The 24034-nt window shown below is 43.3% G+C and overlaps 1 protein-coding gene across 6 annotated transcripts in view; it reads left to right on the top strand.

Annotated features, from left to right (window-relative positions):
- ZNF827 (zinc finger protein 827) overlaps nt 1–24034 on the top strand; it is a 165515-nt gene that overhangs the window by 40510 nt on the left and 100971 nt on the right. For all 6 annotated transcript variants that reach the window (XM_045798885.2, XM_045798888.2, XM_045798887.2 and 3 more), the window contains exons 3-5: nt 185–357; nt 6122–6602; nt 22245–22478. In XM_045798885.2, the coding sequence (XP_045654841.2) occupies nt 185–357; nt 6122–6602; nt 22245–22478 (888 nt within the window). The remainder of the gene's footprint in view (nt 1–184; nt 358–6121; nt 6603–22244; nt 22479–24034) is intronic.

Below are 24034 nucleotides of genomic sequence, written 5' to 3'. Positions count from 1 at the left end.
TGAACGTGGGTTTCTACCTGAAGAAAAGCAGTGATGAAACTTCCTCGTGGATAAAGTCTTGGAAATGCCTACGGAAAATACCACATCACTTCTAGTGCTCTTTACATAGCAATGCATGTGAATAAGTGGATGCAGTGTACGTTTTTGTTTTCCTCAATTTTTCTTTCTTTCTCCCTCTTCCAAGCCTCAGAAGAGGAAAGCGGAAAGCCTTTCCAGTGTCCGATATGTGGTTTGGTTATCAAAAGGAAGAGTTACTGGAAACGGCACATGGTGATTCACACAGGTTTAAAAAGTCATCAGTGTCCGCTCTGTCCATTCCGGTGTGCTCGCAAGGACAATCTCAAATCCCACATGAAGGTAAGCCACCTGCGGACGGGCCTCACAGAGAGGCAGGCACAGCCCGAGCTCTTGCACATGGTCCAGTGCAGGAGGCTTCCAGGCAGAAGAGGGGCCGCCGGTGGAGCTGACGGAATGCAGCTGTTCGTTGTCCCAAGGTCGTGTGCAGCACCAATGAAGCATGTGGCAAAGGGTCTCCTCTGTAATGTTATTCCCATCCTTTCTACAACCCAGAACTTAAAGGCAAAGAGAAGCTTCGGTATCCAAACGATAGATGTAATGTAGAGCCCTTTCCTATTGGGGAGCGGCAGCCTACCTTGGCCTTGCATGGCAATGCATGTCTGGGGTGCTGGGAGGAAGACTTAGGGAAGAGCAAGAAGTGGGAAAGACCAGGACGGGCTGCTGGACCCGAGGCCCAGAGAGGGGTCCGTCCTCTTCTGCTTTGCTTTGCTCTCCAGCTTACAAACCCACAGGAACACCCAGAGGCTCATTTAGGAGGTGTGAGGACCTTGAAAGACACCTGGGCTCTAGCTTTTGCCCTGTGTGAGACTGGGGGGGACCTATTCCTGACAAGACTGGGCCCTCCCGAGGCTGTCTGTGTGTGTGTGCTGTCCTAACTTCCAGGATCACACTTAACAAACATCTAAGGACATCATTTTCAGTGTCTTTATTAAAAACAACTGCGTTTCGCTCTTAATGTGAGATGGAGAAAACTTAGTCATCTCGAAATCTTTCTGGCAGACCCCATTACTAATAAAGGTTTACTCTGAAATTCAAGGAAGAAAATCACAAGATCAAAAGAGCATGGGCTCTTGAATTTGATAGACCTGCATTTAAATCTTACTGTGCAACTTACTAGATAAGTGGCCTTGAGCAAATGAACTTTAGGCTCTCAATTTTCTCCTCTGTTCAACAAGAACAATGATGTTTATCTGGAAGAGTTGTCATGACTATTTAAGGAGATAATGGTTTTTTTTTTTTTTTTTTAAGATTTTATTTATTTATTTGACAGAGATAGAGACAGCCAGTGAGAGAGGGAACACAAGCAGGGGGAGTGGGAGAGGAAGAAGCAGGCTCATAGCGGAGGAGCCTGATGTGGGGCTCGATCCCATCACGCCGGGATCACACCCTGAGCCGAAGGCAGACGCTTAACCGCTGTGCCACCCAGGCGCCCCTAAGGAGATAATGTTAGCAAAGTGTCTGACACAGAAATGTTCAATAGTAGTTATTTAATTTCGATAACTGTCTTTGAACACCTTTATTTTCCCACTGATATTTTCAATACGGCTTGGCTGTTGACATTGTTTATAACATTTTTACTTCCTGCCATAAGAAATGTAATATAGGTACATAATTAAGGTATTTGCTTGTTTTCAAAACCTTGTAGTCTAATCCATCTGAATAGATCAGTGATCTCCATTTAGAATTGCAGCTCTAAAAAAGTGTGATCAGACAGAACCTCTCCTGATTTTAAGCGTAGAAGATTAAAAAGAAAAATTAAATCCACGATGTAATTTGTATCCTATCATTTGCTTTTTTCTCCTGGGAGTAGCTTGCCCTTCATCTTCAGAATCCATTGAACCAGGAGTTCTGGTCGGTTGGATTTTACTGAGCCTACTTAGTTTTTCCATTCCCCTCCGCATCCTCTATCACCTCTTCCCAAAGCAAAATCTCGTATTTTACACCTGCAAAGTGGATTTCATTAGCAGGATGGGACTTCAAAAGGAATGCCTTTAAAACTAAAATTTGTTTTCGTTTCTGTGTCCTACGCTGTGTTTAGAAATCAGGTCTGGCAAATTTAAAGCTTCAGTGAGCAGAAAACTTGCATCTAGCCTGACACCTTGTAAGCTTGGTTTCAGCTCAGGGTCACATAAAACAACCTATTTATAAATCCATGGAAAAAAAGCTGGGTTTTCAATAGCAGGAACTACTGACCCTGAAACTACAGGGAGATGAGTTGGGTGCCTTGATGATACAGACGGTCGGCCATGACAGTGTTACAGATGAGAGCTGCAAGGGCTTTGCGGGTCGCGGGGTCTCAGAATGCTTTCAGAACAAATCAATAACCAGTACAATAAAGCAGTTGTGTGAAATAACTACTTTATTCAAACTCATGGTGTCCTCACCTGTTGAGCCACGACTCCAGCTTTTGATAAGGGAAGTGTGAGAAGGGCTCATGCAAGTTTAATTTTATCAAATGGTGTACGCTTTCTTTTCTCTCTTCTCCACCTCACGGATGGGCTGTTTTCTTTCTTTAATTAAACAATTCATGCTTTTGATTTGATTTGACGTACTTCCGTTTTGAGACATTTTTGTGAACACGGTCTACATAGGAGGATAGTGGCGGTGGTCTTGCGAATAGACATCTTCTGCTGCATTCACGAGAGACTAAAAATATGAATGGATTTTCCACAACAAATCCAGCTTGTGAAGTGGGGGCAGGTGTCGCCTATAGATTAAAATCTCACACTGCGTGCGGTCAGAAAGACCTCAGTTAGAATCTCAGTTCCACGACTTTTAGTAGCTGTGAGACTTTGGGCGAATCATTTAACCTCTCCCAGCCTTCGTTTCCACTCCTGGAGATAATCATCCGATCTGTCACCTGGAGTCCGGAGTCATTAGAAGGGTTAAATGAGATAATGGACATCAAGCAACTGAATACAGGGCCCGGCAAGGAGCACACTCAGGAAATGTAGCTAGCCCGGTCATTACCATCCAAGAGTTCTCGGAGCTAGCGTTTACATTTGGAAATAAAGTTATGATGTGGGATAAAAAAGGACTCTAAATTTTATTGCCTTTTTTTGTGATAAATCTTTAATGGTGAAAATTTAGGAAAAGTGGTAAATGGCAAGAATATAAAATCAACCCTGAATCCCATCACCCAGAAATAACGATTATTATGATTCTAACGTATATCCTTCCATATTGATAATATGGACTTATTTAAGACAAATTAGGATTCTACTTTATTTGTTCAACAAGGACAGTATTTACTGTGTTCCCACTCAGTGCTGGGCACTGTACATTTTTTATTTTTTTTTATTTTTTAAACCTGACCTTCCTCCTCCGTAGATCTCGCAAACGTTTTTATGGGCAGCCGAGGAAGGAGCTTGTAAATGCCTCCAGCTTCCTCAGGGTTATCTTAGATTTCCATTAAGTCTTTTACAACTTTCCTGGATGAGTGAGCATATAGGAATTAAATACAAAATTCATAAGCCAAGACTGAACAGAAAAGGTGAGGACTGCTAAAATAAAGAACATTGGTGAAGCAATGGCAAGAACCCGGGCAAGGGTCAGAGTGCTGAGTCTTGCTGGTCTGGGGCCTGCCACTTAAGGAGCCTGAGGAAGCCCCTTCCCTGCCGGGCCGGGTCCCCTAAGGGGTGGAGCAGGTGTGTGCCAAGGCTTCCTCACGTTCATCCCACCGCCACCAGGGAATGGACCTCATGATGTAACAGCGCCTTTAGGTGCTCCTGGTGCAAAATGACTGGTCCGTCAGCGTGCCTCTCCGTGGCCTGGAAAGAATGATATGCTTTAGACAAGCATTTCTTCACATTAGCGGACTTAGAGGGACTTTAAAGCCAATTTTAGGCAAAAGAGATTAAAAACGATCACAGAAAATGCTTTTCTGTCAGGACAGAAGGGAAGAAACTGCAGCGGGAGGACAGAGGGACTCCTTCTCTCAAAGGCCCAGTGAGACATCTCGCCCCTTTGGGAAGGTGTAGCCCAAATAAAATGACAGGTGCGAGAGTCAACACCGCGGCCCCTGTTTTCCTCTAAACAGACACTGAGGTTTCCACAACTAAATATAGCAAAGCCAGGATCTGGTGGAAAAGAAGCCACGTAAAAATACTTTTTGCGCCCAGACTCTTCTCAGTCCAGGGCTCCCTTTCGACTTTAGAACTTGGGCTCGCTCTCTGTCGTTTTCCTTCTTCCAGAAGCTGCTTCCGGAACTTCTGTTCTTGGATTAGCTCCTCTCCTGTCCCGGTCAATAGATGTAAGGACACTTCTGAAATGGAATCCACCCCACCACACTGCTCCCGGGACGACGGAAGCATTCTGCCTCGTGACCCTTGCCACCTGGTCCTGGGCACGCTCTAGTCAGCACCTGTCAGGGGCCTGTGGGGCTGTGACCCGAGCCCCCATGGTGCCTGCTCCTGCGGGAATTGGGTGGAGGAGATGGTGGGGTATCTTCACGATTCTGTGAGAAAGCAAAATGAGGTGATCAGCTCCAGAGTGAAATCCCTCTGTTGTGAAAGAACAGAGAGAGGTGATGTTAACCACCAGTGACAAATGTGTCCCTAACGCCCAGCCCCTCCCCACCTGGTAGAGGGGAAGCCTTTTTAATGAGCAAGGCCTTGCTGCAACTGAATTGAAGTTTATATGGTTATTTCTGAGAAATGCCTGCTTTGGGGGACCCAGAATCTCCTTGGCTGTTTTTTTCAAAAAGCCACAGTGGGGTGCTGTAGCGACAGGATCTCACCATTAACTTTTAATTTCTTTGCTTTTGTTGGTCACTTAACATTATTTAAAAGTATGTTTTGGCTGGTGAATAATGCTTTTGGATTGCATTCAGAATGCATTAACAGCTGTAGTAAAACTTGCTCTCTTGGAAAGGAAGCCTAGCAGAGGGGCCAGGTGGGGCAGTGAATTAAGGAACTAGCCCTTAACCTTTCTTAGACCTGGGTTCAAATCCCACTTAGGTCACCACTGGAAGATGAGGTGTCAGTTCTGTTTTGGTTTTGAATCCCAATCACTTGCTTGTCCAGATCCCACAACTCCCCGAATCATTTGGCCCAAATGTACACAATTGGCAGTTTCTACGCAAGGGAGGGGCAGTCCTGAAATAGCAGGGTGTAGCAGGTCAGCACTGAAGTACATTGGCAGAGCTGAATGGGGAAGTTACAAGCTGACGAGCACCTGCCAGCTCGCAGCCTGGCTCAGTCCAGTGCAATGATTTCCTCACTTTTTCAAGCACTAAATTTGGTAGGGACAGGAAGAAAAAGCTTCTTCCAATTTTTACAGGTATTGTGCATGCAGGACTGGAACTGGATTTAAAAGTCTGCATTCTTTCATGGCAGACATCAGAATCTGGAACCCACTGGAACCACATTTGGGAAAACATTGGTTTCACCTTGCCGAGAATACTTGGCGGGGATCAGACCTTGGTTTTTCTCCCACTCTACTTTGCTTGCTTCGTATGGACGTTTGGTCAAGCCACTGACTCTGGGGTTTCAGTCTCCCCGTCTATGAAACGGGAATACCCCGGAGACATCATTTTCCACATTCTTAATTACCTAGAGAAGCGTTCTGAAAATTGAAATTACGTTTGCAAAACAGAGCTAATTCTCTGAGTGACAATAATCGGGTGCGTGCAACTTACTCTTATTGTGAGAGGAGTTACTTGACAGGTTGCGTCTTTTGACCCCCAGCTGGTAATTATGTAAGTTCGCACTGTGCTGGGTTTATATTTTCTCTGAAGACCCACCGAGATGAGACGACTAGAATATTAGGAGGATTCTCCTGAAAACAGCCTCCATTGGCAGGCAGCGTCCTCCATTGTGAGTGTGGCTCTAATCATGGGCTCTTAACCTACGTAGACCCGCGTTCTGTTTAGGGACAGACCTCATCACCTAGCGCAGGCTAACGAAATGCTCCTCTGGTCTTTCTGTTTCCTGGGCCAGCCCTTGGTACTGTGAGGAAATGGTTGATGAATAGCCTGCATATACAACGAGGCATTTTCCGTAAGCACATGGTGGAGAGCTCATTCTTCTTGCTTCTTCGTCAGGTTCATCAGCACCAGGACCGGGGAGAGACCTTTCAGTGCCAGCTATGCCCTTTCACTTCCTCACGCCACTTCAGCCTGAAACTCCACATGCGTTGCCATCAGCACTTCCTGAGGACAGAAGCCAAGGTGAAGGAGGAGATCCCAGACCCAGATGTCAAGGGATCTCCCCACCTCAGTGACAGTGCCTGCCTTGGGCAGCAAAGGGAAGGAGGAGGGACAGAGCTAGTGGGGACCATGATGACGTCCAACACTCCAGAGAGGACTAGCCAGGGTGGGGCTGGCGTCTCGCCTTTGCTGGTGAAGGAGGAACCCAAGGAAGATAACGGCCTGCCAACCTCCTTTACTCTGAATGCTGCCGACAGGCCGGCCAACCACACAAAGCTGAAAGACCCCTCCGAGTATGTGGCCAACAGTGCGTCAGCATTGTTCAGCCAGGACATCTCTGTTAAGATGGCGTCTGATTTTCTCATGAAGCTGTCAGGTACTTGAATAGGGTTGTATTCTCCCTCTCTTTCTCTCTCTTTCTCTACCAGGATTCTCATCTATTAAATGAGCTGGTAGTACTAGATGATTTCAAGGTCCCTTTAGATTCTAATCATTTGCACTTTCATAAATTTTCTCCTTGACCTTTTTTTTTTTTTCCAGTCCTTTGGAAGTAGTCATTGTTGTGGTTTGGGTCTAGAAACAACTTGTTGATTTCCTTCTGGTTTTTCCCCTTTATGGGTTCTTGTTGTGGGGGACAGGTCACATGGTGAGCCAAGTTGGTAACAGTTCTTTGTGTGACCTTGGGCCATATTTAACTTGTCTCTGCATTTGTTCTTTTAAAGTGCTCGTGCGGAATGTCTCATTTTGCATTATTCAAGTTCTTTATTGCCTTAATTTGAAAGAGTTTTTAAGGACATATATACAGAGACTACTGTTAGGAATTATAGTTTTAAAATTTGAGCAAATGATAGAAATTATCTTTACATTATTTTTTCCACTAGAAAAATTTTTGTTGTAATAAAATATGCCTAACATGAAATTTACCATTTTAACCATTTTTAAGTATACAGTTCTTTGTCATTAAGTACATTCCTGTTGTGTAACCAATGCCACCATCCATCTCCAGATTTTTCATCATCCCAAACTGAAACCTCATACCCATTAAACAATAATTCCCCATTCTGCCCTGCCCACAGTCCCTGGTCACCACCAGTCTACCTTCTGCCTCTATGAATTTAACTACTTTAGGTGCCTCATGTAACGTGGGGAAAAAAAAAAAAACTTAAAAAAAAATTCTTTCCCAACTACCCCATTGCCTTTTGGAAAGAAGATGAAATATGTTATAAAAATGTATTATTATTGACATCATGTTCATCATCAGATTATACATGGTGCTTTGTTTCATTTTTGTCCTTTTTTTCCCCCCAGTTTCTTTGAATAAGTTGTGGAGTTGAGTAGGGGGTGTGGCGGTACTGAGGGAGGACTGTTTTTCCTGACTGTTGGGAGTGATAAAACATGACGTGGGATTGTGCTGCTACTTGTTACATTTTTAAAAGTATGATTTTAAATTGTAAAAGAGATGCGGAGGGTGGGGAAAGGTCAGCTGAGAGTTGGTTCTGTCTTTCAGTGAAGATGGCAGTCCCCACGATGATTTCCAAATGCCATTTCAGCTCTTTGGAGATTGACAATACCCTTTTAAATGGAGAATAATTGGTCACCGCCTTCCTTTAAATGGACTGTGAGTCGCATTTCACTAAATGTCATTGCCAGGTGAATTAGAGGTTCAGCTTCACTCGCTTGGAAGTCCCTTTGCTCAGTGAAACTTCAGTGAGGTGTCTTGGAATGTCCCCAGTACCCCAGATCTTTGCCCCTCAGGAGCGAGCAACACTAGTTGGAAGAAACGAGGAAAGGTAGGGGACAGGACATGAGGTGTCAGAAATGACCCAGGGAGTCAGGTAGGGCAGGGAATGTAACAGCCAGGCGCTCCAACCCGCCAGCCCACAGTGTGAGTGCGGAGTCGTCCACTGGAACTGGTCAGGCCACAGGAAGCCAAGTGTCTCTGTCTGTGGCCTTGAAGAAATCGCAAATTGGGGAGGGGGGCTCCCTTCTCCTCTCCGCCCCTCCCTGCCTCACCCCTCCGCCTGCCTTCTCCCACCCCAATCTAGGGGAAAATGTTTTTGTAGAGTCTTCGAGTTTTCTCTTTAAATATTTTTGAAAATGTGGGGGAAATGCAAACTTCTAGTTTTCCTTTCACTGCTGATCTTTTAGGCTTCACCTCCGACGGCAGGGGGGTAGGGCGGGGCGGGAGAGAGTACAGGGTGTACATCTCTGGTTTTTCCTGGTTGGTCTCTCCCACCAATATTATAGCAAAAGGGCTCCTTTTCTGGGCTCTTCTAGTGCACTCCCAAGGGAAGGAATGCAAATGGCATGTTCAACTGGTGTGGTTTAAACATGGGACGTTTCCTTACTTAACAGATCAGGGGAGACTAAGTGGGAGGGGGGCGGTGAGTAGCTCTTAGTATGGGGTTACTGCCTTTACTCCAGGACTGCAAGAAGTTTTTAAATCAGGAGGAAGGGGAGAGGGGATGAGGAAGGATTGGTCTTCGGAGAAGACACTTGGTGTATGATACACTACTCCTGCTGGGCTCAGGCTGTAATTAGCTCCCAACCCAATCTCAGGGAGCTTAAGATCAGGCCTGCTGAGAGCCAGCACTGCAAACAGGAGAGACTCAAGAGAAGCCAGTTGGGTAGGTTGGGGTGAAAGACTGCACAGAAGCCTTACACTGTGATCTGTTTTCTCAGTTAGTTATTGATGGGACTTGTTTACAGTTTGACAGTGGGAGTATTTACTGACTGATCAATTGGCGTAAGAAAACAGATAACAAATGCACACTATTTATGCAAAAGGCCCATGCAGCTATTTTCTGTTGGCTTACTAGAGGTCCTGAAACCTGACTTGTATGCACTGTTACCTAGCAACCTGTTACAAAGTCACCGGGGAGTGAGATGCATGGGTAATTTTTTTTGTGTGTGCATATTTGGATGTAAATGTAAACTTGGTAACTGTGGCTGTACAGCCCACAGGAGGAGAAGATATATTAAAAGGAAAGGAATACATTTTCTGGGGGGATTTTTTTTTTTCTTTAATTTCCACTAATTCTCTGGTTGGTCGGGCCTTATCACTGATAGCTGCTGTCACTGTGGTGCTCCGCCTGGCTGTGTCTGTGAATACGATCCTGGGACCCAAAGGTCAGATCCCAGGGAGCTGTGGCTGAGTTTCTAGCTCTTGCCATCATCAGATGCGGTGCCGTAGTGGTTAGTATCGGGCCTTGTCCCTCGGCGTCATAACGGCGCCATTGTTCTTGCAGCGAATTTTTGAGCCGGGCTCTGTGCGTGCACCTGCTGGGACTGTAGGGTGCAGCTGTTGGTGGGCACCAAGTCTGCGAGTCTCTGTGCCAGCCACATCACTACAGAACTGGAGCACAGTGACAGATTCAAGCGTGCACATACCTACTTGTTCCCAAAGAGAGATGGAAAACACTTGATTCTTTCTTGCTTGGTTATTAAGGGAGGTCTTTCTTGCTCCTTCAACTAAAACTAAGCATCAAGATGACTTAATGGAACCCAGTGGGATTAAAAAATCGCTGGTAGAATGCTGTTTTCAACAGACTCTAAATCCTTCCCCCCCAGTCTCCGTTTTAAGGTTTTTCCCAGTCTATGTGATTGTGAAATCAAGCCCCTTCTCCGATCTATCAACGAATACTCTGCTGAGCCCACACTTAACATTCCATAGTCCTTCGGGATTAATGTTGCTCCCCTAGAACCGAGGCTCCCAGGCTCAGCACCGTAATTGATTCAGGGAAGAGGATGGGGAAGCCCCTGCTGCTGGCTTTCTGGGCTGATGGAAAAAATCATTTTGTAAACTTCGCTCAGGGTTTCAGCCTCAGAGGCAGGCCATGGAGGACTGTAACCCTACATATTTGCATAGATCTTTCTTGGAACCCGGAAAACCCAGGCAGAATCGTGGAATGTCCGAGCAGGTGATCCAGTGGTCGCATGACTGGGGCATGCAGGGGAGAGGCCCTCACTCAACCGTGGAGCACCTAAGTTCCTGCTGCTTCTGAGCCTTCTCTCCCTTCACTAGCAGCAAGTGTAAACTCAGCTGCACATTATACTTACCTGGGGAGTTTCTAAAAATGCCAGGGCCCAGCCCCACTCCCAGAAGTTAGGATTTCATTGGTCTAGGAAGGGACCTCGTCAGTGGCATTTTCTTTAAAATCCTCCAATGATTCTCATATGCAGCTGGGACTGAGGCCCACCGATGTGGAATGTGCACTTGGTACCTGATACAGTTTCTTCAGTATAGCTGTGGTTCTGTGGTGGTTTTTTGATTTTGTTTTTGTTTTTTCAGTAAAGCTCTCCTTCCTTACTTTCTATTGCAGACCATGGAAAGGGCCTAGTGGGTGGTGTGAGATGAGTCTGAGGCATTCACCATAGGTCAAGGTTGACATGAATAAGAGGCCTGGGTGAGTCATGGCCACTGAGCCCCTTGTTTTTCCTTGTGGGGCCTCATGACGGGAGAATTAGAAGAAGCATCTTCGTGTGTTCTCCGGTGAGAACGAGAGAGTCTCAAGACTCATCCAGAGCATCCAGCAGCTGGGAGTTTCATCATTGGAAGCCTGATTAAAAGTTCCTTGCAACAGGCTTTACATCATTCCTCTTCCTCAGAGCTACACTTTTCAAGATAGAAAATTTAATTCTAACTCTCCACATTGTAACCAAGCAGTTGACAGAAACTTGGCACCTCCATTGGAGGCTGGGAATATCTTTTTGTCCCTGGTTTTCCAAAATAAAAGATACAAGTCATTTCAACTATTTTTAATTTGGAAACTGGCAAAAAAAAAAAAATTTCATACTGTCTCCCACATTATATTAATTTTGTAAAATGGAGTCCAAAATAATTTTAACTAGGAGAGATGGCATTTTTAAAGCAGTGACTTACAAATGGGTGCAGGCCGAGCTGTTTCTGATTTATTAAGAGCTCTGCCGTAACGTAGCAGAGGCTTTCTCGGACAAAGCCAGGTGAGTTGGGGACTATGCTTGTGTACTGTCTTGCAGTCTCCTGCGGGCCTTTGTTCTACTGCTCCCATCTATCTCACACAGTTTTCTGCTCCGCACTTATAATACAGTTGGTCTGTAAATGGCAGCTGCTCTGTTCTGTGAAGCCTTTGTTTGGCTGCTGGAGAAGGAGGGATGAGATGCACGGTAAACCAGGTGGTCCTTATTGCCTGGGGGCTCTGATTGGCTTTCTGTGAAACATCTTTCCCAATGAGCTTTCTTGTAAGTAAATACCAGCCTTGTGCCAGTCATGCCACAAGACTTCCATGCCAGTAGCCAGGGGCTCCCACTTCCCTTCCCTAAATGTGCCTTCCCCACTGGTTTTATTTTTAACCACCTTCCTTTACACCTTCAGTTGGCCCTTTTTATTTTATTTTATTTTATTTTATTTTTATCTTTTATTTTTTAAGATTTTATCTTTTTTTAAGTAATCTCCACACCCAACGTGGGGCTCGAACTTACCACCCTGAGATGAAGAGTCACACACTCCACTGACTGAACCAGGCAGGCACCCAGCCCTTCTTTTAACCCTGCCCTGCTTATCTCATGATGGGCACTCACTGATCATGTGACTGAGATTCCTGGTGTCAGAAGCAGCATTTAGGGCCTTATCCATGTAGGCAAGCCTGAATGCCCTTTAGAAATCCTGGATTTTATTGACTCCGGTGGTGATTCATATGAGAGGGAGAGTGTGACTCCTGTTTTTCAGTGACTTGCTACTCCCTGAGACAAGGACTGATCTGAGTCACAAAAGGAGCAGGTGGCATTACAAGAAAACGGGGCCTGGAGGTATACACCCATGTACTGAAATTTCTGTGGAGACTTGGGGACATCTACTCATTGTTGATTATTTTTCCTTAACAATCACTCATACAGATATAGTGCTTACTCTGTGTCACTTAACTCGAACTTCGTAACAGCTCTATAGGTATTTAGTATTAGGATTCCCATTTTACAGATGAAAACTGAGAAACAGAGGTTAAGAAACTTGCCCAAGTTTATGCTGTTAATAAGTGGTGGAACCGGGTTTCTAATCCAGGGGGCCTGGTTCCAACATTCCCTCCTCCTCCCCTGGGCTACCTGTACCCTTAATCACAAAATAAGGAGGCAACGCGACTGAATTTGGCTCTGTTCTTTGCCTCGCTGTGCTGGTGTGGGGTTAGAGCCCGCAGGATGGAGCCATTCTCTAATGCTTTATGGTAGACACCATTGAAAGTTGCATTAATTCTTTTCGGCTTTTCAGGAATTACTTAGTGCAAATAGTAATAACAGTAAGGCCAACTCAGTTCCGTAGGGCTTTACAGCGTATGGCGTATTTCCAAATACATTGCCTCATGACAAGCATGTAGACAAAGACCAAGAATCAACGAGAGTAGCTGTAAAAGGGTCATGACTGGAATCTAGATCTTTTTTCCTCACTGTATTGGATAGAGTATACCTCATTCTAGAATTGCGCTGAGAATAATTTTTCATCTTGACAGATCCCTGGGAAGATTTATCAAAGTCTGTGTTTCTGCAAACCTGAATCCAAGTCATTTTCTTCCTTCTCTCATTAGTATGTTTTCTTCTACTTAATGCCGTTTGTTACGACTGTTAACACTTCTACTTACTAATCAAATGCGTCTACAGCCAGCCGGGTGCTGTGCCCACAACTTCGTAATTTCTTATTTAACCCTCTTAAAAGCCCTAAGGGGGGTCAATAATATTAAACCTATTTTACAGATGAGGAAGTTGAGGCTTCAAAGGTTTTGGCTACAAGGGAGAGAGCAAAGATTCGTCTCTGCCGAGCTGCAAAGTCTTGGCTCATGACCACTTAATTAGCTATTACTTAATTTTTTTTCTCAGTTGAGCGAACTGTCTTTTGACCTCCGTCTGCTTCACTGTTTATTTTCCTTGGCTTCAAACCACGGCATCATTTCTAATGCATGCTAATTTGGTCACTAATCTGGTTAAATTTTTTGTGTCTTGAAAATGTATCTATAATCCAGCCCTCTGCGTGCAGCCTCTCCCAGCCATCAGCTCACACCGAGGCAGCCTGGCTCTTTGGCTCCCTCCCTGGTACCTTCTCCACCCCAGCGTCCCCCGCCAGGCTCTCCAACACCTTCTAACGGACTCCTCTTTTGATACCTTTTGTATCGGGCTCTGCCCGTCGGGCTCCTTTCTCCAGAGGAACCGTATCCTCACTGCTCTCCAGAACAATGTGGACCGTCTTCACCAGCTCAAATCTACACCCTCTCATTGCTGTTTCTCTGCCTTCACTCATGTCGTTCCAGGGGTCTGGTCATTTGAACTGTGGAGTCCCATGCAGCTTCCTCTTGTTAGGTAAAATGGGGAGAAATCAGAACTTTTCAAAAAAGAATAATAATGTTCTTAAAACGAAATGAACTGTTTTCATGCTCCTCTGACCCACAGTGGTTCCGTATCTTTGTAGGGAATTTCTGGCAATGTTGGGGCCCATTCCTGTGATACCCTCTCCTACTGTTTGGCCTATGCAAATGCTGGTCATCCTTCAAAGAATTCTTTGGTTCCCACTTCTTCAGTAAAACCTTCTCCTGTTATTCTGATCTTTTCTGCCAGACCCTCTTACCCCCTATGAATTCCAGTGGTATTTAGAGTCTTTATCACGCAGGCTGTAGTTGTATTATCGCATAGTTCATTCTATTGCTTGTGTATGATTAATCTGTCTCTTGAACTATTTCAGGTTGCTATGGCGTATATGTTGGGGGGGGCAGATAGTGTTTCTTTTATAACATCTTTATCTTTATACCATCCACGGTGCATTCCACGATGGATTATAAAAAAGATATTCCATTAGTGATATTCTGGAAGTCAGGTTTTCTGAGGTGGTGATATTCCTTTACTTAAAAAAGACTTGCAAATTTGCGACCAGCTCCTTAGTGCTATAAGAAAGAAAATGGAGCAGAGTGGTGGTCTGTGGAAAGTAAGCATGCTGTTCAAAGGGAGCCTTGATGGCAATGAATCTCTTGGTGTCTTCTCATGTCCCACATTCTAGGCCCTCAGCTTGGAGGGCCAAGTCTAGGAACTGGAGTCTGTCACGCAGTTAGTTAAGTAACACACCACTCTACTGTTCAGCAGCTCAAAATAATAGCCATTGACTTAGCTTATGATTTTGTGGATTGGCATTTTGGGCCAAGAAGCACTCCTTCGGGTCTCTCCAGGCTGACTGATCTATCTAAAGTCCGTTGCTGCATGGGCTGGGGGCGGACTGGTCTAGGATAGCCTTAGCTAGGGATGACTTCTCCCTGTTCTCCATGGTCTCTCATCTTCAATGAGCTAGCCCAGACTCATTCACATGACAGCCAGGCAGGGTTCCAAAGGAGAGAGCAGAAGTGCAGGAGGCCTCTGGAGGCTAGACTGAGAACTGGTCTAACATCATTTCCACCACCTTCTGTGGACCAAAGCAAGCCACAGCTCCAGCCAAGATTCAGGGAGTGGGAAAATGTACTCCACCTCTTGATGGGAGGAGCTTCGAAGTCACATTACAAAGGGGTGGGACTTCAGGGAGGGGAATTGTTATGGCTTTTTTTTTTTTTTAAAGTAAGTTCTGTGCCCAATATGGGGCTTGAACTCACCACCCCAAGATCAAGAGCTGCATGCTCTACTGGCTGAGCCAGCCAGGTGACCCCCATTGTGGCCATTTTATAGTCTACTCAAGAGTTCTTCAGGCTCTCAGGGTGTTCCACAATGACAAAAATCATTTAAAAACTGATGTATACACCAGAATGTCAGCATGGTAATTTAAAATGACAAGTGTAACAATCAAGAGGAGATGTCATTTGGGGCAGATGGTCACCAACTTCCCTGAAAAGTGTCGGAAATATATTATCCAATCTTTAGGTTTTCTTTTTTCTAGTCTCAAATCACTTCATGCTGTTCATACATACAAATCACTTCACTGCTGTTCATACATTTCATTCTTTGTACGTGTTAATAGAATGAATTTCAAATACAGCTTTCTTTCGCATTTACTCATGACTTGATTGGTTTTCCAGGACTTGTCCTTCCTGCTTTTGACAAGGGAGATATCCTGTCTCTTAAGCGGATTACTGCAGATAGCGACTTTTGCTCATTATGTGTTGATTTTGCTAGTTTAGTTCATGGAGGAAAACCTTATTTATTTATTTTACAGTTCTGGAGGTACCGCTCATTGTTATTACCCTTGACCCTGCCCTGTGTTGTTTTCCCTTCGTCACTGTGTGTACAGTGGTGGTAGCTGTCATCGGGGACCTGTGTGGTCCTGATTGGAGGACATTGATACCGAATGTGGCCAAAGATTAGCCCAGGTGGGGATTAATGAGAAATACGAGATGGTTCAAACTTCACCAAACACTAATTATAAAACTACTTACAGCAAATTAAGTAGTTTACCTTATTAGAGAGCAAGATTTAAAAATATTTAGCTAATGTTTTAAACATTCTATTTGAATATAATATGCTTAACATCTAAAAGCAACACTCTACTCTAATTAATTATTATTTAATTACATCTTGGCTTCCCTTATAATTTTAGAAGGTGATTTATGTTTTTTCTCACCTAAAGTGCATCGGGTTGTCAAATAACCCCCAGGTCCTGCCAGATCATACACTTACATATACTTACAAGGGAACATGGGTAGTTATTTGTAATGTGGGGAGTTGAGCTCTGATTCTGTTTCCATCGTTAATGAGCTGTGTGATTTTAAACAGATCGTATCACTCTCTGAGCCTGTGTTTACTTATCGTGAAATGAGCAAAGTAAAAACAATAATGGTTTTCACTTAGTTTTTTTAAATGATAAACTCATTTTTCAAACAAAATCTTAAGTGCCGACTCAATATATAAAACACATAGAATGTGTATTTTTTAATATAGCTTTATTTTTTAGGTTCACATTTATCGTATTTATTTATTCAAAAAATCTAGCAATCAGAGCAAAGTTGCTATTTCATAAGCACAAAACATGGGATTAGTGTTATGAGGGGGGAGGTCGTGTAGCAGCATCAGCCTCTAGTATATTTCTAAATTTATTTTGCTGATTGCATTTCCAGAAATACCATTTATACAGGGACGTTGTGGCAAAGGAGAGTAGAGTTGTAACAATTCACCTTACAATCTCAAGATGCCTTTAACTAAATTTATTTAGCTGCTCAAAAGAAGAGTACAATAGTGAAAAGTTTTTCTTCAAAGTCGACAGCATTTAGCAATTGCCCTCATTCCTTGTCTTAAGACCAGAAACATTCAGAACGTGCGATATGCAGTAAAGCCCCCTGTAATCCTATAGTAACTACTTCGGTATTGCTCCATTAACTGGTATTTGGAAATTTATTTACTCTCTCTAGTGTCAGATTCCTCAACTGCAAAGTGGGGGTAATAGTAAGGTGGTTGTGAGGATCAAGTAAATTATTTCAAATAAATTAACACTTAGCATACTTCCTGGCCCCTATTAAGTGCTTTCTAAATGATAGACCCAGATAGACCTATATATCTGCGTCTGTCTGTCTGTCAGCCATGATGAGAAGCTTTACCAAAGCAGATACATTGAAGCCACGCTGGCATTTAACTGAAGGTAACGGTTCTCAGCCAGAGGTGTGCCTAGGGCATAGCTGGCAGTGTCTAGAGAATTTTTGTTCTGATGATGGGGCACTGCTGTTGGCAGCTAGTGGGTAGAGGCAGGGATTCTGCTCAACATAGTACATGCACAGGACAGTCCTCCAGAGCAAACGATCCTGCCCAGAACGTCAGTGGTGCTGAGGTTGAAAAAGCCTGATTTACACATGCACATTGACTCGAGTAGGATCTCAGTTGTATAGTTGTACATGGACACAGGTGCACAGGCCTGAATTTTTTTAAAGATCGGTGCATAGCCAGCCACCTCCTTACTAATGACATATTACTAGATTTCTACCACTCCTGTGATAACGGAGGAACTGCATTGCCGTGAAACCAAGTGAATTCATTCGTCAACACAAGTAAACGTTAGTTGTCTCCATGAGAACACAGATGAGGGTACATGTTTTTAAATAAAATATCCGTTGCCTTAAATAATTTTAAAAACTTAAATGTGAAACAAACATTTGTTGGGCCCCCGGAAGCTTATCCTAGGATTCCTGAGAACACCGTTTGAGAACCACCAATCTGTGGCCCCTTCCAGGTCCAAGAGTCGTTGGCTCTGCTTTAGCATGAGGTAGGAAATAACATTCTTAATGGCCTACTTTTTTTCATGTAGCATTTCAGCATTCACAAAATTGCTAGATTCTGAGCTGAAAGAGGACTCTGCCTTATTAAATGCCAGGAAAGTGTCCTCTTCCTTCACCAGAGGGAACGGATGGAACACCGAGGAAGCAGTCATGGTGCGGCCCGTTCTTCCTCTTCCACCTTCTTAGATCGTCGCAAAACTCCTTCCTACAGAGAAAGGATGTTTTCTGCCCTTTACCTCCAGGTTGTGTCCCATCTTTCCCTTGCTCACTGACAAAGCTTGGTTCACTCCATACCACTTATTTCCAAAGCCTGTAGTCCAACTGCTTAGGGTAGCATCCCTCTCAAAGGTGCTTGGAGAGAAAGGAGAGAGGTTGGGTGCATTTTCAGCCAGAAACTGTGGAGTCTGTCTTTGCGATTGGGAGGGGTTGGTCCGTTAACCTCTTGGGACCTTAGTTCCGTCACTCATAAAATGAAGATAGTAGTAATACCTATCTCCTGTGATCGATGGAAGGGCCAGTTTCTGTCAACTATGCAAATGCTGGGTGTGTGCATTATTATTAAGGAAGTTTATAGAATAGACCTGGGGGGAGGGGAGCACTTAGAAAGGATCTCACTGTGAACTGATGACACTTTGCTCTAAAGAGGGCTTTTTAAAATATTAGTTAATTAATCCCTGCCCATTTGAATTGGAAACTTGGAATCATTTTATCCCAGTGGCTTTCCCATTTTTTGCCATCCGAGCCTTTATCTTGCATCCTGTGTAAATCTGCAAAAAGCCAATTTGTTTCCTTTAAATGGCAGCCCAGATATATGTAATTTATGATCAAAGTGGCTCAGATCCTAAAATGTTTGGAACAAACGGAGAAGGGGTGTCTTGATTAGTGGGGTTTCCTCCCTGCGTTAAAAGTGGAGTATCTGGAAACTTGAAGATACATAAACAGAAGTCCAGGTAAGGGCTGGGAAAGTCTCTTACAAATGGAGTTCCATATATGCACAGATCTTTATGTTAGTAAGAATGAAGTAAAGACCAGGCTGTGAATTGTAATTGGTTCCTTTTTTCTTAGCAGTTTCCCCAAAGAAAAAATAAAACATCTGTAATTCTACCTTTTTCTATAGAAAGAGAATGGGTTTTTTAAAAATAGGATAAAAAGACAAAAGTAAGATAAAAACTATGGCAGTTATTCAGACATATTAATCTTAAAATATAGGCTTTATGTACTGTTTTTAGTATAAATATTTCTGGTATTTAGACCCAGAGTGTTTGGGAAATTAAAACTTGGGCAAACGAGTGTTTCCCACTGGTTTTTTGGTGATCTGTTATTAGCTATATTTACATTTCCTCAGCACTTGAGTAGTTTTATGTCATTCTTGACATTGTCAGCACGAAAACCAGGTATGAAATGCCTGCAGATTTATAATCCAGCAACATGCTAGCTTGCCTGTTGGTTTTTTAAAATGTCTTATTTGAAGTTCTGTTAAATCTGGGTTGTACTAACAATGCTAATTTTTTTTTCTTAAATCTTATGTAACATTTATTGTGACGAATACTTCTAGAAGCTACTTACATCTTCAGAGAGCATCAGCATAAGGTTGCTCTCTCTAGAAATTGGGATTTGCTTCTAGGGCTTCAAGAATTTCTTATCTCTTTCCTAGCCTCACCTTGGAATTTTAAAAAGTTTTAAAATAAAAGATGCAGAAGCATTTTTAAAAGTACACAACTTTCTGTTATTCCTTCTCAAAGAATCAAAGTTTCAGGCTAAACAGAAAACACACCACTTAATTATTTTATTGTGACTAACTAGGATGCTTTTGGAAAAGGATTTTATAAAGGGTTCTGGAAGAAAGACGTAGAGTGAGAGAAGCTTTAGGAGGTAGCCAGCAACCCTCCCCCACCCCGCACTCTCCCCAAACCCCCCTCTCCCCGGAAAGGGTTGAAAGGGGAGAAGTATCCTAAACAAAGTCCTCTTAGGATCTACCTTCCTTTCTGAGGCCAGAATTACATGAGGGTTGCTCTAGAGATCATCATTGTTCTCCTTGGTTCAGATTCTGATGGCACTGTCCCCAAAGGGCCAAATTTTATTTTATTTTATTTTATTTTATTTTATTTTATTTTATTTTATTTTATTTTATTATTTTATTTTATTTTTTTAATGTAATCTCCGTGCCCAATGTGGGGCTTGAACTCATGACCCCGAGATCAATAGTCACATATTCTACCGACTGAGTCAGCTGGGCACCCCAAAGGGCCAGCTTTTAAGTGCTTTTCTTGAAATTTTTCTGGACTCCTCCTTGAGTAATGCCAGAGTCCAAGTGACTGATTATCACAGACACCTCAGTAAGTGCTGTGGTGCAGATAGCAAAGCTTTTATCTCCAGGTCTTATTCCCAGTCTAAAGATCAGATCTAGGGAAAGCACTTCTGATTGCCTTTGGTGGAATATTTTGGGATTTCTGGTTTTTGTTTCCTGTGGGTAATAGTGAAGCACCATCAGATGTCACTGATTTGTAGTCAACATATTTTATTCATTCCACAGATATATATTGAGTGCCTGCTATGTGCCGGGCACTGTTCTAGGCACTCAAGGTACATCAGTGTTAAAGATCATTGCCTTCTTGAAGCCTACCTTTCAGTTAGGGGAAGAGACCATAATGGTTAATATAATAAATAAGAAAATTATATGGTATGTAACTAGTTTGCTTGGGATGCCATGACAAAATACCAAAGACTTGGTGGCTTGAACAAAAGAAACTGACTTCTCACAGTTCTGGAGGCTGGAAGCTTGATCAAAGTGTTGGCAGGATTGGTTTCTCCTGAGGCTTTTCTTTTTGGCGTGAAGATGGCCACCTTCTTGCTGTGTCCTCCCATGATCTTTCTTCTGTGCATCTGCATCCCTGGTATCTCTTACAGGACTTCAGTCATATTGGATTAGGGCCCCACCCTCATGGCCTCATTGAACCATAATTACCTCCCTATCTCCAAACACAGCCGCGTTGTGGGTTAGAGCTTCAATATAAGAATTGGTGAGGGTGGGCACAATTCAGTCCTTAACCAGAAGTTATCAGGTGGTAAGTGTTTTGGGAAAAAAAAAGAAGATAAAAGTAAGGTAAGAGAGATTGGGAGCACCATGGGATAGGGATTGCAGTTCTGAACAGGATGGTCAGGACAGACTTCATTTAGAAGATGGCACTTGAAGGTCAAGTTACATTCAAGTGTTGTCCCCCCAGCACAGGGACCAGAAGTGGAGGAATGGTGTGGTGGAGGTAGGTAAGGTGGAGGCACAGGGTGGGCAGGTCATGGAACTAGGTTCTAGTCCCAACTCTGCATCTTTCCAGTGGTAAAACTTCCAAATGTCACCTTAGTCCTTCAGGGTCCAGTTTCTAAATATGCTGGTCTGTCTGAACTTGTCATTCCAGAACGTACACCCTTAGAGGGCACAAGGGAGAAAGGACCTTGTGCTTGTGTGCTGGCTAGGGTAGGTGGTGGTATAGCAGATTAGAAGAGATTTATTTTCATCCTTCTATTGGTTAAGCAGCAATGGGCTTCCGGTTCCCTCTCATGAGTGTTGCTCTGTATTAGGGTGATATCTTCTTTCTCAAAAGACAAACACATCTAATATAACCAACCTAAAGTTCCTACTGCATGGCCCATTAAAGGGGAGCAAACTGCCTGGGAAAGTGGTCAGTGGTGGCTGAGGATGCTTGTCCTCCTTCTTGATCTTTCCCAGGGAGCGTGTAGCTCAGTGGGTGAAGGCTATGGTGTAGCCAAGCCACAGAAGCCATCCCATAATAGGCCAGTTAGCTCTGCCCTGACCACATACTCCACACCAACCAACCATGCTAAAAATGGAAAAAGGACATGAGTGGAAAAACTGGTGAAATCTGAATAAAATCTGGAGTTTAGCTCATAGCAATGTGAATTTCTTAGTTCTGACAAACGCACCATACTTATGTAAGATGTGAACATCGGAGCACGCTGGGCAAAGAATACATGGGAATTCCCTGAGCCATCTTTGCAACTTCTCTGTAAATCTAAAGTTATTTCAAAATAAAAGATTTTCTTTTTAAAAAATGCCCCTTTGTGAGGGGCACCTGGCTGGCTCAGTCAGTGCTGCGTGTGACCGTTGATCTCAGAGTTGTGAGTTCGAGCCCCACGTTGGGTGTGGCGATGACTTAAAAATAAAATCTTTAAAAAAAAATGCTCATCATGGACTCAGACATGACTTGAACTATAGATACGGATTTATTCACCGTGACTGGAAAAACAGTTCCAAGTGCATGCCCCAGTGTTCGTGGGTCAGGAGTGTCAGTTCATAATAAGGCAAAGTGGGATATCTCTAGTCAGGTTCTATCTCGCAAATTCTTCATCACCTTACCACCCCACCCCAGGTTTTTGCTTTGGGTATTGTCTCTGACTCATGTTTCTATTGAGTATTTTATGGCAGAATAATTGCCTGAAAGCATTATTTGGTAATAGGATTAAGTGGGGGGAGAAGCCTCATAGGTCAGGGAGGCAGCGGCATATAGAGGAAAGAAGACATTTAGGGAGACCAGAGAGAAAATGTCCACTTTGTAGAGGCAGCGCTTCTCAAAATATGATAGCTTCCAAAGATTCAGAAGCCCACATTCTTCAGAGTCCTATGCTCATGGACTGTATTGTATTTTTTTCTGCGCAGGTCCCAGCCTATTTTGATCGGGTTGTGGTCCCTCCTGCTGTTAGCGCACGGTGATTGTGCATTCCATATTTCGTTAAGTCCGGGGGCAGCTAAGAGGGGGAGTGGCCTTTTGTATATGTATATATATACAGTGCTTTTCTTCTTTTGACAGCTGCAAATCAGAAGGAGCCCATGAATCTTAATTTTAAAGTGAAAGAGGAGCCCAAGGAAGAGGAGGCCTTAAGTGCTTCTTTGCCTCGGTCCAGCTATGTGTTCAGCCCGGAATCGGAAGTGCCAGCCCCAAGCATCTCTGAGGACACCCTTAAGCCCCAGGAAGGGAAGGGGAATGTGCTAAGGCGGGATATGTCTGTCAAAGCAGCGTCTGAACTTCTCATGAAACTATCAGGTACTTGATTTATTCTAAAATATTCACATTCTGATCATTTCATTTGCAGCCAACTGGGCTGCTTCCTGCATGGGTTATAATTAGTCTAATGGTAGCAATATCACATTATTGAGGCGAATTCAGGAATGATTGGCTGACTTGGCTTGCCTTCCTGCGTTGTGTGTATGAGTTTGTTTGCAGATATTGTCTGTGTACCTGTCTTGTTAAATACAGCCTTTTTTTCCTGGAAATTGTTGGAAAACACTGCTGCTTTCTAAGATGCAGGTCATAATCTTAAGTGTGTTCTAATGACATTCAAAGCACTTCTGCTAATTGATTAAAATATCTATTCTTTCTTAATGGAGGACCTTTCTTTTTGTGTGTATTTATGCTGTATTCCTTAAGAACCATCACAAATATTTTTCCTAACTTAATAAGCAGTTGAGATGGCGCTTGTAGTAATTAGCAGTAGAGTAGGAATAAGAGATTTTACCAAAAGAAAATTTCATAGTGGTCTATTACAGTAATTAATCTAAGTTCTTACGATGAATGGATAATTTTTTAGTAGTATCTAAATGCAATCCGCCTGTCAGAGGTAGGAAAGGAGGTTATAATTTGAAATTCATGTATTTTGGGTTCCTTTCTAGTCTCCCGTCTGACCCTTCAGAACAGGTAAAAATTTAGTGTCTTTTAAATTCAAAAGTATGACTTTTCAGAGCATGGAAAGAAAAGTTGTATCAATAATAATACACTTACCAAGGCATATCCTAGCCTCAGCTCATTAAAGATAATTTTTTAGAAACTATATGCAAAATGCTAATATGAATCAAAAGCTGTTTTCAGTTTGTAATTTGCTGTGCTCAGAGGATGAAAGCGAGAGACACATTAGAACACTCCTTCCCTGTCATTTCCTCCGCAATTCTGACTGTGTTTCTGGTTGACCAGTAGGTTGGAAAGTGAGAAATTAATAGTGATTTACTTAGAGCCATTATATCAGAACAGTTGAAATTCCTGTATTTGCCAGTTGGTGGGGTTAAGAATTCTTTCCTTTGATGTTAATTTAGAACACACTGAAACTTCAGGGGAACGTGATTTGTGATAGATAAAGCAGAGTACAGTTATGACATCCTTATTATAGCCCTGTTTTTCTAAACTTCGCAGTGATGGTACAGCTTCTCTTTAGCAGATGGGAGGCCTAGCAAGACTGTGCTGATTGCCGAAAGCTGAAAGTTTAAAACTATGATGTTCAGGCCAACATATTTTCTTATACTTAAGCCCTCCTTCCTGTGGCAAAAGGGCTCAGTGACCTAGAGTAATATGTCTGTTGTTCTTCCAATCAAGTCAGAGGGGTCACAGAGCTCTCTGAATCTTCTTCCGTTGCATAGGCTTTCACATTGCAATGACCCTCTTCCAGCAGTGACTCCGGTCGGTAGGATCCCAGTGCGTGCTATTTCTGTTTCAGAGTTTGCTGGGCAACCAGTACCGTGAGCAGAGAGAGATGGGGTGGTACCAGAAGATAATATGCAAAAAATGAGACTTCAGGGAAGATTTTCTTTAAGGAAAACATTTTGTCCTAA

This window comes from Ursus americanus, chromosome 13, assembly GCF_024610735.1.
Source record: "Ursus americanus isolate L20-20 chromosome 13, mUrsAme1.1.p, whole genome shotgun sequence".
NCBI classification, from domain to species: Eukaryota; Metazoa; Chordata; class Mammalia; order Carnivora; family Ursidae; genus Ursus; species Ursus americanus.
The sequence above is the reverse complement of the archived record's forward strand: the minus strand, read 5'-3'. Positions and strand labels throughout refer to the sequence as shown.